General features: G+C 38.8%; 1 protein-coding gene across 1 annotated transcript in view; it reads left to right on the top strand.

Moving 5' to 3' along the window:
* Positions 1 to 10608, top strand: part of LOC104412957 (protein prune homolog 2) — a gene marked incomplete at its 3' end in the record, with an annotated part of 18609 nt that extends 8001 nt beyond the window's left edge. Inside the window, exons 4-9 of the mRNA XM_010023816.1 lie at positions 1957 to 2059; positions 5465 to 5596; positions 5747 to 5833; positions 7044 to 7142; positions 8928 to 8966; positions 10561 to 10608. Of these exons, the coding sequence (XP_010022118.1) occupies positions 1957 to 2059; positions 5465 to 5596; positions 5747 to 5833; positions 7044 to 7142; positions 8928 to 8966; positions 10561 to 10608 (508 nt within the window). The remainder of the gene's footprint in view (positions 1 to 1956; positions 2060 to 5464; positions 5597 to 5746; positions 5834 to 7043; positions 7143 to 8927; positions 8967 to 10560) is intronic.
* Between the last annotated feature and the right edge of the window lie 9403 nt (positions 10609 to 20011).

Below are 20011 nucleotides of genomic sequence, written 5' to 3'. Positions count from 1 at the left end.
GGGGGCGGGAAAAAAAAACACACATGTGCTGGCCTGCCATTATACAGTGGCTTCTCCAGCTCTGGAAGCCCAGTTGTAAACTAGCTGGCCTTTGGCCTTAGAGAGACAGAAAATAAAAGCTACTTCACAGTGCTGGGATGACAAAAGACGCCAAGTTCGTAGAAGAAAGGACTTAAGGCTAAGGACAGAAAGCTTCCTGCAGTCTCCAAATGATTCTTCAGTGGATGAGGTATAGGCTAGCTAGCATTCTCAACTCAGTGTTGGTGTTACCAACAAGAGTATGTATTATTATCTTATCCAATGCAATATACCTACCAAATCAAATTCAAAAGACATAAATCCAACCTAACAACTTCAGCAGGTTATTTTGCCAAGCTTTGATTTGAAACAATATGGCTTGAGGCAGGAGACTTACTTCTGACATGCACATTTTTCTTTGAGAATCTTATCCTTCTTTTGCTCCCCTTTGTAACTCAGGAAGCAGCAGTGCTTTTCTGTCTTTAAGGAACAGCTGAGAGCCCTAAATGGAATGCGCTTCTGTGCATGTCCTCATGACTGGGATAGGGTTCAGAATAATCAGCTGTGGTTATCATTGGCATGGAAGACTTCATGGGCAAGTGCCTTGAAGCACTCATTTTGTCAGGGATACTAGATTCTTTGAAGATCTCTGCAGAGCCATGTAAGAAATTACTTGCTTGACATAAACATCATCTCCTTGCTTCAGCTATCTGAGAAAAAAACCTCTCTCACTCTTCCCTGATTGGCACACGCAGATTGTGTGTTACCTTTTCTTTCCACAGAGAATTACACTTTGCTTGTCTGGCCACAATGCAAGAGCGTTTGAGGGTTGGATACTGCTGTCTAGTATCCAAAAAGCACTGTAAGTCTTAAAATCTCCTCATGAAAGTATTGCATAGGTGCCAGTGTTATCCTTTATTTTTGTCTGGAATGTATTCCCATTTTTGAGGGAGACTCAAGGTTTCCTTCACAAACATTATAATCTCTTACTCATAGTTAGTTTCTCATAGCTTCTTTTGAAAGGCTTTCAGTGCATTCTCTAAGTACATCCAGCTTTTATCTCTGTACCTCATTAGTGCTATCTGCCTACAACCATTTCTACAGCGTCTTTAATTGTCTCCTGATTGTATGTATATTTTAAACAAAACTGAAATGCAGTTTTATTTCTTATTATGCAGTTGTATTTATTATTAGTAGTAGAGAAATCTGTAGCAGCTGCAAAGGATTGTGGAGAAAATTAACCAGCATAAATCCACCATGAAAAATAAAGAAAAATTTCTTTTGGGTAACAAGCAACTGCACTGGACCCAAGAACAGAAGTGCTGCAGCTTTGAGGGCTTATAGCCATCATTAGGCAGTGGTGCAGTCCAGTGAATGCCAGTATTGGACAACTGGAGTGTCCAAGGTGAAAAAGTGTTTTATACCAAACTTGCAGCAAATTATTTAACTGATCCCCAGGAGCTTTTAAGATACAGTGGGGTGCAGTCATAATTGAAATATCCTGAGCCCATTGCAACTGTGCAAGCCAGCTGAGGCTGGATTGTGAGACTTTATGAAACATCATTGAAAAGATGCAGGTTAGCAAATGTATGATACTTTCTTTAGCCCCTTGTTCCTCAGTCTAAGGTGAGCATTCAGCTCATGATTGCCCCAGAGATGCAATGAACCAGGAGTTCAGATAAGATTGTATTACTTACAAGGCTTTTTTGCTAGTCTCTTTCAAAATTTACTGATAGTTGTGCTAAGTGTGTTTTTTAGGAATTCAACATAACTGACTATTCTGCTTGCTTATGACTTGATGATATTTCATACATTTTCGATCTCCTTCAGTAGCAGATATAATAGCTCTATGCCAGGACTTTCAAGATTTCTTTTTACATTTATCTTCTTAATAGCCTTTAACAAAGACAAAAATGCCTTTTCCTTTTTTTTCCACAGGATACTATGGTGATGGTCTGAATGCTATCATTGTGTTTGCAGCATGCTTCTTGCCAGACAGCAGTCGAACTGATTACAACTATGTAATGGAAAATCTTTTTCTGTGAGTGATATGTGAGCAATATCACTAACTCTTTTGAGTTAGTACTCATAATTAGGTAGTGACATATAACCTGTCTTTAGTTAAGAGGTAATTTTGATCATTGGAAGGGGAGTCATCTGAATGACAAGGATAATAGCAGTTTTATATAAACTGTTCAATAGAGTATTATTTTGGTATTCTTTACCTACTCACCATCCCAAATAAAGGCATGTGTGTCAGGACCAATTCTGACTGTAGTATCTCCCTAAATGTCAAGGAATGCAGCATCTTCTGCTTCTTAGGCCTACAGTCATTGCACTATTTCACTAGTGACTTGCAGCCCTTGGTAACAGTCAGAAGGGTCTTAGGCCACCAGACTGGTTTTCACTGTTTATTATATATTATCATATGTGTACAGTATCACTGTATATAATATTTTTAATATATGCTGTAACTGTGTTCAGGAGTCACAGGGCCATTTTGTGACACTCGTTTCAAAAATACAGAATAAATTATAGCTGCTGACACAAACAGCTCTAAGTACTTTTCCTGACTCCAGCTGCTCCTGATTCAGTTAAAAGTGGCAGAGGCCAGTTGAGCGGGATGCATATTTGGCCACATGAACCCAAATTTATGACAGCAAAATTACTCCGAATAGCAACTTGGTTTGGCAGCCAGAAATTGTGAAGGCAGTACTCCCCTGAAGTGCCTCCAGCTACTTGCATTCACAGCTGTTAAAAAAATCAATCGTTCCAGCATTTTCTATGCTAAAATGCAGTCAGTCATTGCTAAAGCCAGCAAAGACCTAGCTTTTGCCTCTTGCAGCTCACCAAGAGCACTGACCCAGTCTCCTTGAAGGTGCACATGGTTACAGCCAATGCCTTCAGCATTGTGTCAATGTGTGAAAAACCAGATTGAGTGCTTTAGTTCCAAGTCAGACCCATTGCCAGCGTTTGTCCGGTATTGCCTCTAAGAGCCCCACGTCATCTGCAGTAACTGATTTACACAGTTCCCAGAGGGGAGGAATTGCTACAGTGGTTTTAACTTTAAAGCTAGGAACAAAGCTGAGAGTAACTGTCACTGATGTTTAATGGTTTTCTTTGACTTTACCCAAGACCTTAGATAAAGTCCTTATACCCAAGTCCTTAGATAAAGCAAATGTTAAATGGACTTTGCAGAGAGAGCCTTTTCATGTCTTAAGAGACTTTTCCTCATCACTTGAGGACATTGCCAAAGACAACTTCATAACTTACTGTCTTTTTCTGGTGTAGTAGTATAAAAGAGAGTTCAGGTTGGCTGTGAACCTTCAGCTTGTTTTAAGGTTTATAGAATGTTAGTTCTCTGTAAGACGAGGAAGAGGGAAAGTCAGATCACCCCTTTGCACCTAGGCCAAACATAGTTATTTTCAGACTGTCTCTGTTTCTATAACTGAAAGACTTGTAGTGTTTTGAGAAATACTTACACACACTTTTCTTTATGTTTCACTGTCTAAATGTCTTTAAAGTATTACGTATTCTGTAAAAGGGCTAATTTTAATTTCATAGCCTGTCAAATAATCAGTAGGTTCAGTTAAATCGTGCTTTTTCCATCAGAATGTCCATACATCCCTCACTTTGGTATTTCACCTTTAGACATGAGTTTTTACAAATGCATGCAAAGTCAGAGAATGCGTAACTGCAAGGTGAGAAAGAGATAAGTGAGAAGAATTAAGTGAGTAGTTATTTAGATGGGATTTATCAAATGCAGGGAACTAGTCAGTTAATGGCTGCCTACTTTATGTGCAAGTGTCACTCTCGTTGTTGAGAACAAGGTTTACTACTTTTCGTGTAATCACAGAATCATAGAATGGTTTGAGTTGGAAGGGAGCTTAAGATCATCTGGTTCCAACCTCCCTGCTGTGGGCAGGGACACCTCCTATTAGACCAGGTTGCTCCAAGCACGGTCCAACCTGATCTTGAACACTGCCAGGGATGGGGCAGCCCCAGCTTCTCTGGGCACCCTGTGCCAGCGCCTCACCACCCTCACAGGGAAGAACTCCTTCCTAATATCTTACCTAAATCTCCCCTCTTTCAGTTTAAAGCCATTACACCTTTCTTGCCCCTACAAACCCTTGCAAAAAGCCCCTCTCCAGATTATCTGTAGTCCCTTTTTGGAAGACTATTATAAGGTCTCCCATGAGCCTTCTTTTAAAGAAACTGCATATTCAGGCATTTAAGGGTCAGATTAGACTGTGAGTTGTTCCCATACACCTGTGAAAGGGGCCATTATGCTCAGGGAATAAAACTACCTTTTTTATTGAGCACACTCCGGCATTCAGGTTTTTAAGGTGTGACCCCTGATTTTTTACTGTAGTTTTTACATAGACATGACTTGGGGTTGGGCAGGACAGAGAACAATTTGAACATACCTGTGATAACAACTCCCTAATGAGGTAGGGTCTACTGCGTGGAGCATCTCCATATGTAGTCCTGGACAAGAATTTAAAACTACCCTTTCATTTGACCAAGTACCGTTCTCTTCTAGGAGAGTCAAGAGCACTGTTCTGTATGAATTATTGTTGCTGAGCTGAGGAATTTAATGAGTGTTTGGAGTGTTTTGCTCACAAAATGAAGTGGTGATGGAGTGCTCTGTCACATCAGAAGGCAGGTTGATGGACAAGTTTTATTAGCCTTGAGATTCAAACTGTTTGTAGTTGGCACTCAGAGTCTCAGTAGCAGTAGTGTGTGGATCACAAGAATCACAGACAAGTATCTTCTGACCCTTATTATTTTTTCACTGAACAAACATTATTACTGTTGTTGTTGTTGTTGTTGTTATGTTCTTTACTGTGGGGGTGGTGAGACCCTGGCACAGGTTGCCCAGAGAAGCTGTGGCTGCCCCATCCCTGGTGGTGTTCAAAGCCAGGTTGGACGGGGCTTGGAGCAATCTGGTCTAGTGGAAAGTGTCCCTGCCAATGGCAGGGGGATTGCAACTAGATGATCTTTAAGATCCCTTTCAGCCTAAGCCATTTTAAGGTTCTGTGGTTCTATGGTTAATAGTGAAGTTTCTCAACAAATAATTTCAGAAGTTCCTGGAACTTTGCATGGTCGTGCCACACACTCCCTTGCCTTAAATCTCACATGATTTAATGCCCTATTAAGACAAAGCAAAGTCACCTGTGAGATTTGAAAATTTACTATGAAACTTGACCTTTGTAAGGAAAGTACATTTTCTGAAGATGCAGATAGGGTTGTGGTTTTCTAGTTATACATCTACAGGTAGCATGGTGACCGGTGCTAAATGTTTCCTTTGGTTTAAAGGAAAAGTAAACACTATCTTGTCATAAATTGCTGAGTCTGCCTTAATTTATTCATAGCAGACTGATTTAGTTGGGGCTTAAGTGGATAATGTAGAATATATGCTCACTTACTCTTGTACTTTGATCAGCTACGTAATAAGTACCTTAGAGCTGATGGTAGCTGAAGACTATATGATTGTCTACTTGAATGGAGCAACACCAAGAAGCAGGATGCCTGGACTGGGTTGGATGAAAAAATGTTACCAGATGATCGATCGACGGTGAGTAGTATTTTCCTTTCTGATCCACAGCCATTATTTCAATTCCTGTTACTCCCTTCTAGGACAGTGTTCCCTGTATATGATCTTTCTGGATTTTGTATAGATTTTGTTTGGGGTTTTTTTTTAAAAAAAACCTTCTTTTTTACTTAGGTTGCGGAAGAATTTGAAATCATTTATAATTGTTCATCCATCATGGTTTATTAGGACAATTCTGGCTGTGACACGACCTTTTATAAGGTATGTGATGAATACCAGTGATTTTCTATGTCCCTAAGAATATAGAAGCACCCTAAATCATCAGACATGGCTGTTAATCTGTCATTGAACAGTACTCATTTTCCAGTTCATGTTGACATTTTGGCAGTTGAAGTTGACTTTCTTAACTGGAAAAAAAATAAAAAAGAAGTGATTTATGTGAGTATTTAGTTGCAGACATTACAGTGAACAGAGCACATCATGCCCAGTATGTAAACTGGGGGGAGTTACCCAGAAGGCCCAGATCACTGCTCGGGTCGGGCTGGGTATCGGTTGGCAGGTGATGAGCAATTGTGTCCTCTCCCCTTGTTATTTCCCTTATCATTATCATTATTGGTGGTAGCAGTAGTGGTTTGTATTATACCTTAGTTACTGAACTGCTCTTATCTCAACCCCTGGGAGTTACATTCTTTCAATTCTCCTCCCCATCCCTCTGGGAGCAGAGCAAGGAAGAAGAGGGGGAGTGAGCGAGTGGCTGCATGGTTCTGGGTTACCGGCTGGGCTTAAATAACAACAAATTCAGATTAGACAAGTGAATAGGCTTATCTTCGTAAGTGTGTTTTCTGAACGGTTTATCCTTTTTCTGAGTGATGACTTCTCAAACACAATGAATGGTCATATAGCACAGCTGAAATGAACAATGGAAGTATTTCCTCATAAGAAGGCCCTGCAATAAGAATAGACATGCATATACATAATCAGATCTGCACTCATCTATACAAATGAGGAAGTTCAGTTTCATTGTATTTGATTGAGAATCAGTGTCAAACATAACATAAATGCTAATTCATCACAATCACTTGGTGTTAATTCATTATGACCGCGTCACATGAATGCTTCCCATCTCTTTTTACATGTAAGTATGTTGTAGGAGATCTGATTCTTCTTAGAATTTTAATACATCTCCTTCGAAGTGTAAACTAATCACATTGCCTAGTATGTAGGTATTGCAATTCATAATTTTGTCCTAAATACTGTGATTTAGCCTAAGCAAGGAACAGCAAAAGTTTTAGACTTGATTTCAGCTACACTAGAACTCAGGTATGCTCATGATCAGCTGAACTCTATAATTGAAACATGAATAACAAAATGCCTGAATATTTGATATATTAAGCATACATTTTCTTTTTTTTAATATATCATAAAAAATATTTGAAGAAAAGTCACTTAGCAGGCTGTTCCTATGTTTCAGCTCTAAGTTCAGCAGTAAGATACAGTATGTCAACACATTGGCGGAGCTTCGTGAGATGATTCCAATGGAATACGTGCACATACCAGACAGTATTGTCAAGTAAGTGATGTATAGTAAGTGCGTTCTTGTTCTAATGGAAACTCTTTCCAGAAACTCATAATAGTGTTTCAGAGTCTGTAAGAAAGCAGGAGACCCCTTCTTGATATTGCTATCAATATTTATGTGTTGTTCCACAAAAATTCCACTGTCAAGCTCAGAAGCAGGAAAACACTGTGCAGTGGAAACACAAAACACAGTATATACTCCCAGGGGAACCAGCGTTTATGGTAAGAAGAAGGTTTTCTATTGGAACAAATGATAGTGCTAGTAAAATGAAGAAAAACTTTCAGGCTCAGAGTCCCTTCATCGACTCTAAGTCTGTATAGTCCAAATTGGAACAAACTGTTGCTCGCTAATCCAGAAAGAAAATAGCAGAAAAGTTTGAGTCTTCCACAGGAATCACCTGATAAAGAGATTTCTAGAATGTTTTAACAATCCTAAGATTTTTCCATCCTCCATCCCGCACTTCCTTCTTGCCTCTCTTCCTCTTTTGATTCCTGCCAACATTGTAATTTCTCACAGTTCCCTTTAATACAGACCTTAATGTATGTAGTGTATGTCAGCGTGTTTCTCTTTCTGCTTACTTGTTGTGTTTCACTGTTATACGCTCTGTAGCACTACACACATCAGTGTTACACACATCTTTTCTTCTCTGTAGACTGAAAACTGTTTGGAAAGTCCATTCACCTTTCAGACCAAAGGTGAAGTGATCACAGCACCATTACCAAAGGAATTTTAGGACTTAGAGCTTAAGTAATTTTAGGGAACTACTTACTTCATGTCTTCAGCAGCCAGATGAGAGGTCATGATTTTGCTGAAGAATTGAAAGGTAGCAAGTATGCCCATTAGTGGCAAACATTTTCAAGATGTTGTGAGATGAAGATTTAGTGGGTGTTTGCATTCAAGGCTCTGTGAGCGGTTATTCCCATGCCACAGGGAGAATAGCAGTGTTTAGCTGGTAACTTCTGCTGGAAACTGAGAAAAATCCCTGTAACAAAATAAAATAATATTCAGCTTTCAGCTTCTTAATTGATCCTTCATCAAGAACAGAAATACTGCGTATGGTCATGAGGAACCCCACCTGTAGAAAGTTAGAAAGTACATAGGGTTATGCCAGGATTTGGGTTTTGTGGTTATTTGGTAGTTTTTACTGAGGTGGAATACAATGTGCCTGTTGTATCATATAAACTTTTACATCTTTTCTCTTCCTTCACCCATTCCTATCTTGTAAGGTATGATGAAGAGAGGTGTATTAAGAGAAGAATGAGGTAAAACTTGCTTTCTAGCCCATGCTGCTGCTCATAATGGAGTGAATCTGTGTGACAGCCTTTCACCTGCAGGCAACCTCAACAGCTGAATGAGAGAGGACTTGCAATGATGTGGAATCTTACTTTCCCCTTCAAGCTGTTGAGATCAGCCTCCCTTGAAAATAAAACTTACTGAACTGTAAATGTCCTTGACTTGGCCCAGGCTGCAGCTAGTTTAATACTATCTGATAGAACAACTGAATGCTTTCAGCTCTATCCACTGGGCATGCTTCATATCCCTGCTGCCTTTATGTTTTTGCCTCCAAATAAGCTAAGTAAGGAGTTAAAAATTAAAGGCGAAATTGAGCACAGGAATAAATGGTTTCATGCTGAAGACCTTTAGGGTCAGTGCATAATACTGGGTGCCTGGTTTAGAAGCATGTAGTATATTTGTTCTTTGCTCTGCTATTGCTCTGCTTCTGTCTTATGCTCTGCTTGCTTCTTTGTTTCTTTATATCAATAACTTTTATTCATGCAGACTGGATGAAGAGCTGAGGGAAACTTCAGAAACAGCTAAGTAAGATAGCTTTCAGCTGGATGCTGGCATTATATTTACTTGTTTCACAGGAATAGATTGAATACAGTCTTACATTATGTGTTTGGTATAGCAATCACCTTGTAGTTTCAGTTACTGTGTAAGTTGCCACACTTGTGTATTGACTTCCCCTCTCACGGTAAGCAGCCTGCATTTGTACTGTTGGTTCTCAGTAAGGAAAAATCATGCCCTTACATTACAAAAAACATTTTTGCAAATTTTTATTATTGTTTCTGTAGTTATGTGGAGAACTGAAATTAATTTTTTATTCCATTAAAACAGTTCATTAAACATTTTCTACCCTCCACCCATTATGTCAGATGATTCATAAAGTTTTTAGGAGGTAGTACTTTTTTTAAAATATTTTTCACAATTTACTAATTTAGGGATAGCTATTATACCTCATTCTCAGTTAAGGCAGGTAGGTAACTTTTCCTGTCTTTCCAGTGTTGGTTGGAGAGGCCAGTGGATTAATATTTGATAATACTGTATTTTTTATGATCACTTAGTAAATCAGTATCAGCTGATGATCAAATACTATAAACTCTTAACTCTGTGCTTTGACTTAAAGATACTGAGGCAGGATGCTGTAAAGTACCATAGAAACCTTTAACTGGAAGAATATAATCCTTGATTTACTGACTAGAGCTTAGAAAGTATCTAGTGCACTTTTTTCACGTGTATTGTACACAAGACTCTGGAGAAGGGAGCTGACTCTGTTGGTTCTAGTATGACATTTTCCCTGCAGTTACTGTAACCAAAGATTATGAATTTTTGGAAGTTTCTTTCCAGTTTCCTTCCTTCAGCTTGTGCACTTCAGAATTTTCATCTTACCGCTTCTCCTTTGCTGTATATTTCTAAAGTTTCTCCTTTTGCAGTACACATTTTCCTCCAGTTCTCCTGAGATTAGCTTTTAAAATGACCACAGAGAAATATGCAAAAGCACTGACCACTGCTTTTTGATTCTAGCAGTTAGACTGCCTCAGGAGCAATAAATTCACGTGAGTCCCTGCCCCCATGGCAGGAGCATTGGAACTAGATGATCTTAAGGTCCTTTCCAACCCAACCCATTCTATGATTCTATGATACATAGTTATCTGGTACCATTTGAATATTTTGTTAAACAGAAGAGGCTCACCCAACCTTGAAATGCAACTTCCATCCCTTCTATTAAAGCATTTTCAAATACATTGTAGTATATGACAGTGAAAACTCTGAGCAAGAAAGCTCCACTCATTTAAAAAAATGCAGGCTGCAGCATAGCAAGTGAAAGGGGAACTAAATACTCATATCAGGCATCACTGATTATTGTTATTATTGGATGTATGAAGTCACTGTAGTGCATTTCCCTTTTGCCAACTAAAGAAATGGCTTAAAAAATACATTACTCAAACTAATTTGTGTTGCAGCCACTAAGATCACTACATTCCTATCAATAGCATTTGTGTGTTTGTGCTGTCAAAGATACTCACTACAGTTAGTTATTACATCCCACAAACTTGATGTCTTATGTAAAAAGAGAAAGAAATAAGTAGAGAAGAAATGTTTACTACTACTTCTTTTTCCTTGTACCCAGAACTAGCTGCCTTTCAAATGATCCAGAAATTACTTCAGTGGAGCACGAGTAAGAATTTATGCTTAATATTGTCATCACATTTTAACATTACTTTGCTACCATACTGCTAGGAACTGAGGCTGGGTAGACTCCATAAAGCTTTTTTGGAAATCTAAATGCTTTTACAGTTATTCTCAGGAACTTGATTCAACATATGCAAGCAGAAAAAACACTGAAGTAAGATCTATTATATTTGCATTGCAGATGTGATTAAAGTGTCCTCAACCATTTCCAAGCAGAGACAGATAGAATTCTTAGCCTGAGGATATTCAGGTTAACTTATGTGAAAAACAGAAAGAGAAGGTGCAACATGCATCCATGCATTATCCTCCATCAAAAGTAAAGTGATAAACTTGCCATTGTCATTCAGAGATTGAAAAGTCTTTTATTTTGCTTTAATTCCTGGGTTGTGCTCTTCATTTCTTTCTTTGCTCTTGTGCTTCTCAGCCTTTTTCATAGTTATTTCCCTAATTATATCTCCAGTATCTTTATGTCTCTTCCTTTCAAAGCTGGACTGGTTCCCTTGGAAATGGGAGTGTGTCAGTCCTCTGGCATGCTGTTCCTCTGTCTGATACCATAAGTGAAGCACATGAATGGAAAACCCTGCACTGTTCTTACTGTGCATCAGTGAGGGTGTTTCTAGCTTTAGTGTGTCACCACTGCTAGAACAGCATGTCAGGAGGACTAGTCATTACAACAGTGCATGTATTCCTGGCCAGTGTGCAGCATGGGGGAGTGACTGGGGACTTTGCTGTCCCTACCTGTCTGATTGGTATGTAGAAATACACTGGTGTCTTACACTGGAATATTGTTCAGGAAATAGAATATAGCAAACCAGACTCCTCAGTAAAAGATTACGTCAATAACATGAGTATTAATAAGCAGGCAAATAATGAGCAGTACAGGTAGCAAAGAGATGCATAACAAAATGTAGCTTTTCTTTTCACGTTTTTAAAATATAATTCTACACTAGTAAGCTGTCACAGTATCATGCCAGAGACATAGGCTAGAACCATAAGGTAAATTTTGGCTTGAACAACTTTCCTTTTTTCTCAAAAGAGAAGCTGGGCAGCAAGAGGCAATATGAGAAGAGAATTTATATTTGGCTTAAATATGCATAAAAATGAATCTGTCTTCAGAAGTGGCAGTAATTTTCCTGTGGTCATATAGCTCATTTCTGCTATCATTTCTTCAGGAAATAGGATTTCCCATGTAAATGCCTCCATACAGATAACAGCAGTTGTATATAGACTTTTCTCCTGTATGCTTTTTACTGAAACCTCTCTGGAGTCTGCCCAGCTCTTAGTTTGCTTCTGTTGTTTTTTTCGTATCTATACCAAAGGCTTTTATCTATTGTCATACTATTGTCATTGTTCAAGTTCTTGCATTTCCTCATGACTCAGAAAAAAGAAAAAAATCATAATGAAATAATTCACAGAACCCTGTGTCATCTGTAACAGTTCATAGATACTTGCTTTAAATAGTTACGTATTCTGTGATGACAACTTCTTATTTTAAAGAATGCTTCTGATGTATTTGATGACATGTTTTGCGCTAAGTGGCAAAACCATACTCTTACAAACATTTTAGGGGCACCCATATCTTGCCACATTGTGGTGTCATTCCACCAGTGGATCTTCCCACATCTGGTGTCTATTTCAGATTGGAATTACTGGGAATGTAAGTTACTCAATTTCAATAGAAATGCTACAGATCTTATTAAGGTCTGTATTTTGCAGATACGGTAGATAGGATTTGTGTAAATTATTTGACACCAATACATTTAAGTAAATGAGAGATGAGGATGCTCAGGATTGGGAAATGACCAGCCACATATTTCACAGCACTGATTTCTTTTTGTGTTGTTGTTCTTCTGTGTTTGTTTGTTTTTTTGTTGTTTGTTTTTTTTTTTTGTCTTTAATATATAGCATTGACATGACCCTGAAATAAAAAGCATCATTGCCAGGCATTTGAAGAAGAGGGTTCGCTTGGATTTTCATCATTCAGACACCTGTGACCAAGGTGTACAGCAGACAATTTGGGTTAATTTTGATTGGTTTATGATTTTTCCATTGTCATTCAGCAATTCAAAACCACCAAAAGGGCCAATCCTGTTACCATGGAAACAGCAGAATTTGGGCCTGTGTTGTTATCAGAAATGGAGTTTTCATTAGAAAAGCTGTGTCATCTAGCATTGGTTTCAATGTGTGTGAGCAATTTCTGTTTAAAAGGATACCATTTTAACAACAGCGTGCATCATCAATAAGTCAGTAGACGATATGCATTTTTGTTTCATTTTTGTCTTCAGCATATTAACGTTTATGCATAGCTGAACAGAACAGTTATTGTTACAATAAATATTAGCTTGGTTGTGTCACAGAGCAGCAGCAACTTTGTTATTTAAGAATAATTCTAGAAATGATGAAGGCCTTTCTTGAATTTGTTTGTTTCTTGCTGTCTGAAAAGTCTTTCCATGTTCATTTAATGACTTTTTTGTTTGGTCACAGAAAAGACATATGCTAAATAAAATAAAAATTAGTCATAGACCATAGACTTCCCATAGGACAAATGAGTAACTGAAATTAATTTTATTTTAATAATTTAGTTTAGTATCTTTATTTTAGTTTTTATAGAAGCTGCTAATCCTGTAAATGATTGTCATATATTCTAAAAGCCTTGGAGTATTAATTTGAAATTGTTGTTTTCTAAATCTGTTTTTCTAGATTTTTTTTTAGGTTACAAGTCTTTGAGTGGCATCCTAACTCCAACTGTAAAGGCTATTAATGCTATGAATATGAAACAACTACTTAGTATTTTCTTCTAACAACTGAAAATTAAATGAATAAATCTAGAGTTGGGAGTCACACTCATTTGCTAGGAATAGATGTCCAAGTAGTATTCAAAATGTATCTAATATAAAAACCCCCTAGTATTAGAATGCAGTTTATTGTCTGTGTCACAGAATAGAACAGTGAAAACATGAAAATAAGAAAAACACTAAGCATTTCTTGTTTGCTGCTGTCCCATGTACTTGCACAAAAGACACTGCAGTAAGTCCTCATTTTCACTGGAAAATAACTTCAGTGTCTCAGACCATTCTTTCGCAAGAGAGTGCAAATTAATTGTTGAATAAATTCCACTTGTCTGCTTTAAAATGACAAGAGCCAAGAATATGGCTAATGCTTTGTCTTCCCCTTAATGAACACACACATGCACTTCCCAAACCTGCGGCTCATCTGCCTTTTGGGATGTCCTAACAGAATAGTGTTACGCAGTCTCTGAAATACTATCCTTGCAAGATTCTCATATACCCTGGAATTACGTCTGTGGATTCTGTACTTTGTCTGTAAATACGTCTAAGGTAAATAAGACCTCAGAGATAAAAATTCAAGATAATTCGCACCTTCTTTTTATGTGTGCACTAACTCCAGTCCTCCTTCCAGTCCAGAATTACTAATGAAAGAGAGGACAAGCAAAAGTCTTCTTGGGGATTAAAGTTTAGGCAAACGGCAGGACAACATGAGCCTTGCTTTTTTCAGTGGGATCTAAAACGAGAGTGAAAATTGTATTTGGTCCTTTATTTATAAGATTAATATTTTTGTTCTGTGGTTTGCACATTTCCATCTCTGTCAATTTGTGTGTGGTATTTGCTAGGCTGCAACTAGGGAAGCAAGCATCATCACTGTGTGCACAGTTGCTCGGCTGCTGTAGTGAAGATATTAACAAAATTGTTGGAAAGACAAGAACTTGCCAAATGCTTTATTATCTGCTGGCATCAAAACTGAAATACCTGCACCTCTGCAGTCCTTGCTTTATACTGACAGGTATACATGGTCACAGTAGCTAGCCCGCTGTATTGCATCTTTCTGTCAGTTCCTGTTAATTTTCACAGAGGAAGGGCCTAATCCTGTGATTATTGCTGCTGCTCTATAACCTTGCCCTGAACTAGGATCTGGTAGGTTCCACCTTTTCTCAGATATTTGAAACTTGGCTTGTGTCTGCCTTATAAAAGTGCTGTCACTTAGTATTATTGGGGATAATGTTTTATGTACAGATTAATATTTGTATTAACTTCCAGATGCTAATTAAGCTTCACCTAGATCTAAACTATTAAAAGCATTTAGTAGCATGAAGTCACATCTTCTGTAGACCTGTAGTTTAAGTCACCTAGAATGAGCCAGATGACTTGTGTTATGCTGTAGGTGAGAGAAAGTGTTAGCAACAAGAGTTCGCCACAAAGCAGAAGATCAGCCCAAATCTTTATGCGCTGACCTAAATGGGGTATTTGAGATTTGTGTTCTTAGTGCTGGATGTCAGCTCAGAAGTGAGTTTAATTCTAAAGGCTATGTGTGAAATTACTAAACAGCAAAGCTGTTACATGAATTAATATGATTAATACGGGCAGACTAATAGTGGCAGCCTGAGACAGAAGGAGTTTGTTTAAACCAAATGTCACGTAAAAACAAAATGGTGCAGCAACGTGTTGGTGCAAAAAATGATTGCAAAGTCAAGGTGTGGTTATCTCTGCTTATTAATATATTTTGAAAAGTTTTTTAATGTTATGATATGGCAGTTCTATATTATATTAACAATAGTGTGTCAATAAATCAGTAGTTAGTTGGAAGAGGAATATAGTACATATAAATGCACAGATATATGCTTTTATATATGGATTTTTCTACTGTGTATCAGAGTGCTCAGATGAAATATAAATTAATAGTTGCATTTTTTGTTTGTTCGTTTGTTTCTTAAAAGACCTATGCTGACTTACAGATTAAGCAATACAAGGATATCTAATATCATTGTATGCATATATATACACATGAATCAGAAATAAAGAACTCTGCAAACCACCACTATTTCCTTTCAGCTCCAAGTTTCTTTCTTTATGCCCTGGGTGCATGGAAACACTTGGCCATTTCAGATCACAGTTCTTTTTGCTTAGTTACAAATATTTTTTCCACCACCATGTATTCAAATCCTTTCTGTGCTGGGGCTAGCAAGCAATATTGTTCCTAAAAGAATGCAGGAGTAACTTTGTAAATTGCTCTCTACTTTGTGCCTATACTGTTGTCTAAAAATCTAATGCGTAGGTAGTCTTGCTCCATCTGATATGGTAGAAAACAGAAGCCATGGGACAGGAACAGATTGAAACCACCTTACTGACTGCAGTGAAGCAAGGCATTAGAGCTCGTGAATATTCGGTCCTGTCACCTACCTGGTACCATGTGCCCACTGCTGTCCCAATCTACATCTGTGTCAAATGGGTCTATTTATATTACCACTACTTTAAGTAAGCCTGTCTGACTTCTGAACTGCTAACCTGGAGCATTGGCTGGTGAAACAGTAAACGTGAATTGAAAGGGGATAACCTATGGCTTCTTAATTCCACCCCTCTGCAAGCAACAATATGAATGCTCCCAGACCTTTTCATTCTAAAGAACTTGGATTAAACTAACCTTTCATGCTTATTGAAAATAGTCCTCTGAACTTTTGGTAGGTTTGAAGATTTATCAGGTCATAAGGGTTAATAATTTAGGGTTGAAATTGTGCCTTGGAAGCAGACTTAATTACGGCCATGTCATACAAAAGAGGTGCGGCTAGATTTCAGGAATTTTAAATTGTGTTTAGGCTTTTATTATCCTTCTCCAGGTCCTTCCGATATCATTTGATTACAGTTTAAATGTTTGGTTGTCAGTTATCTCCAGTGTGCGGTCATATGTGATCGTTTATACCCTAAATCTCAGGGGTCAGAATAGCTATGCTTACATCTAGTTACACAGTACTGTAGCTGGGAGAGCGGTAGGTCATCTTAATACCATCAGTTGTTGTAATGAGAGATCACATATTTTCTTTTACTTACCTTCTGTGTGCCTCACCACCTGGCAATTTATGTCTTCCAGTAATTTGACTAATGTTTTCGGAGTGTTGATAAATGGCTTTTGTAGCTGGGAACACTGGTGCAGTAGACACAGTTATTTACAAAAGGAGAAGCTGAAAATGCAAATAAAGAGTAACAGAGAAGCTTTATTTTCAAAAAAGAAAATCCTAGTATGTTGACTGTTGACATCTTCCCGTTCTCCAATAGTCTCTAAGTAGTCCATGTTGTTGGAACATCTTAATATTTTTCTCAAGAGGTGTAAAAAGGCATAAAAGCACTTAAACTCTATGTTCTGCTCATTTGCTGTTTCTTCCAAGAGTGGAAAAAAAGAAAGATCTTTTCTCATAGATTTGCCATGAAGGGTTGTCATTAAATGAATTTTCAGTACAGTTCAGTGATGTAAAATAAAGACTATCAACAGAGAGGAAATCATTGCTATGCAGTAAGTTAATACTATCACTCATTTCCCAGCAGTGTTAATTTTCTGCCTTCCTGCTTCTCCAAGATTTGTATTCCTCTTAGCTCAGTCTGTAGAGCTAAAGCATAAATTAATGACATGGATTGTTTTCTGTATGGGAGAACTAGTTTTACAAGCTGAATGCAAGACACTATGAAAGGAGACCATATTTATTTACAACATCTCAAAGTAAGTTGATCCTGTCTGCTCACACTTCTCCTCTCATAGGCTTCATTTACTTACACTGTCACATGCACATCTCAAAAAGCACCAGGACGTGTTCCCAGGGTGGCATGGCCATGAGCAGTTGTTGCTGGCAGCACAAAGGACAAGAGCTGCTGGCTACCAAGTCCTCGTCATGTTTCTTGTCTTTTTTACTGCAGACAGCAAACCAGTTGGGGGGCGGGGATGATTTTGAGTTCTTTATACGATTTAGGAGTCAGTAACCATTACTGGGTCTAATGCCCTAACATTAGCTACTGATCTGTGAACAGTCTTGGAAGTAAATGGCAGCTCCAGACAATGAGGTTTATTTGTGATGACCAACAGTGACTTCAGCAGTGGGCTGCTGCAGAAAAAAAAGTGCACTGTGTCTCTCATACAGTGTCTAATCTGTCAGAAAGTCAGGTGAATCTAGGATTGTCAAGACACTGTTCAAAGGAATTCAAGTCAGGTGAAGAAATAAAATCATAAGCTCACTTCCAAATATTATCTGTTTAGCCAAGTCACAACTTACTACAAAATAGAAGCAGTTAAAAGACAACTCAAATCAGAAATGTCAGAACCTCATATTCTTGCCTATTATGTACTTCACTGGGCAGCAAGCAAAGCAGCCTGCAGCAATAGCAGGAAAATAATCCACAGAGTACTTTGCACAGTGCTCCCAGAAGCCTGATATGTAAAGCAGACTCCTTCTGTGAGAGAGTGACTCAGAAAACGCAGTGCTGGCTTTGTATGACAAACCTGTGTTAAGCCATCAAGACTGCAGAAGTTCATCTCTGTCTTCATCCCTTTGAAATACGAGTAACGTTTTCATTAAACAGTCAATGTAAAGAACACAGAGAATACTTAACGTGGGACTTGGGCTTTATAATAGGGAAGAAAAAAAGGAACACAGCTAAAATTATCAGCCTGGGAAAAGAAAAATAGGGGAAGGACAGGTCAGGGAAATATGGGGAAATGTCTGGGGGGAAGTAGTGTTACAGATGATATCTTTCTGCCTGGGGCTCCAGCCTTCTTTCAAATTCTGATTCTCCTTGGGAAGAGCTGCTGAAACACAGCAGGCCCTGTTTGCCTGGCCTGGAGCCATGACTCAAAAGAAGTGCAAGTTAGCTCTCTTCCAAATGTTCTTTTTCCTCATTTAAAGGTACTTGGAGACAAGTACCTTAATCTGATTTTCACCCACTGTAGAGCAAAATTCTGTCAGCCCTTGTGTAGACAGCACAGAAGAGGAAGATGGAAAAATGGGAAATGTTGCATGAATTCAGAAAAAAGGAAAACAGACTTAATTCTCAGTGACTTGTACAGATGACGAGTTGGACGATACCATAGGTGCGAATAAGGAAACAAATTCAATGTAGAAAGAGCAAGATGCAATAAGGGGACATACGGAAAAAAGTGTTTCACAGAGAAAAATAATTGCAGGAGACAAATGACAAACTAGGAGACGAACTAAGCCCAAGTTGGTAAACAGAGCCCAGAAACGCAGTGTAAAAACCCCTCAAAATAAATGTTACTTGCCTCAGAAGATGCCATGTGCTATTTAGTGGGTCAATAGCAGTGGTCAGTGGAGAAGCTGCCACCTCCGGAAGGTGTCTCTGTGGTGTAGGTGTATGCAGCTATAAAATACCTCAAGTTACCCATTCATCCACTTCCTACCCCATCACAGCTGAAAGAGGAAAGAAAATCAGTGTGAGGAAAGCAAGTGGATTTAACACCGCAGATTTTGGAAGCAAGTGCAAAAATCAGTGAGACCTTGATGAACTAAAGCTGGTCTGATATTCTTCAGCAAGAAGGGTAGGTTTAGGTGATTTTTATGAAATTCCATCACTGATCTGACCATACTTCCTGGACACGCACCATTCCCAGAGCCCGTTCACCAGCAAAGAAACATTATTAAGGTGGTCACTGTACTCCTAGAAGGATAAATTCATAGGCCCTGGCTGCTGCTATTTTCACTGAAAACCATTTTCTTTGGAAAACAGTATTTTCTTTGTTTTTCAGTTACTGTCAATTTGGAATCTCTGTCAGACTGGAAGTATCCGTGAGAAGTGTCTGCCATTCACAGCTGCTGTTGGATGGAGAAATGTCTGCTTTTCTCAATCATTTCACAGATGTTGGTTAACCCCATAGGCAGTTAAGACCCCCTCAGCTTCTTGCTCACTTCCCAGAACAGGATGGCGAAGTAGTTTGGAAAGTAAAAGTGCGAAAACTCATAAAGACACTTCAGTAGGCAAAGCAAAAGCTGCATATGTAAGCAAAACAAAACAAGGAATTTATTCACTGCTTCCCATGGGCAAGCAGGTGTTCATCCATACCCAAGAAAGCAGGGCTCCATCATATGTAAAGGTTGCTTGGGAAGACAAGCACCATCACCATGAACAGCTCCAGTTCCTCCTCCTTCTCCCCAGCTTTATATGCTGAGCAGGATGCCATATGGTCTGGGAGACCTCATAGCAGCCTTCCAGTGTCTGAAGGGGGCCTGTAAGGATGCTGGGGAGGGACTCTTCATTAGGGACTCTAGTGGTAGGACAAGGGGTAATGGGTTCAAGCTTAAACAGGAGAAGTTTAGATCAGATATAAGGAAGGAGTTCTTTACAGTGAGGGTGGTGAGGCACTGGAATGGGTTGTCCAAGGGAGTTGTGAATGCTCCATCCCTGGCAGTGTTCAAGGCCAGGCTGGACAGAGCCTTGGGCAACATGGTTTAGTGTGTGGTGTCCCTGCTCATGGCAGGGGGGTTGGAACTAGATGATCTTAAGGTCCTTTCCAACCTGAACCATTCTATGATTCTATGATTCTATATCCCTCTGGTCAGCTGGGGTTGGCTGTCCCGGCTGTGTCCCCTCCCAGCTCCT

This window comes from Nestor notabilis, unplaced genomic scaffold (genome assembly GCF_000696875.1).
Source record: "Nestor notabilis isolate BGI_N333 unplaced genomic scaffold, ASM69687v1 scaffold20490, whole genome shotgun sequence".
NCBI lineage: Eukaryota > Metazoa > Chordata > Aves > Psittaciformes > Psittacidae > Nestor > Nestor notabilis.
Note: the sequence above shows the minus strand (reverse complement) of the source record. Positions and strands in the feature narration are given on the sequence as shown.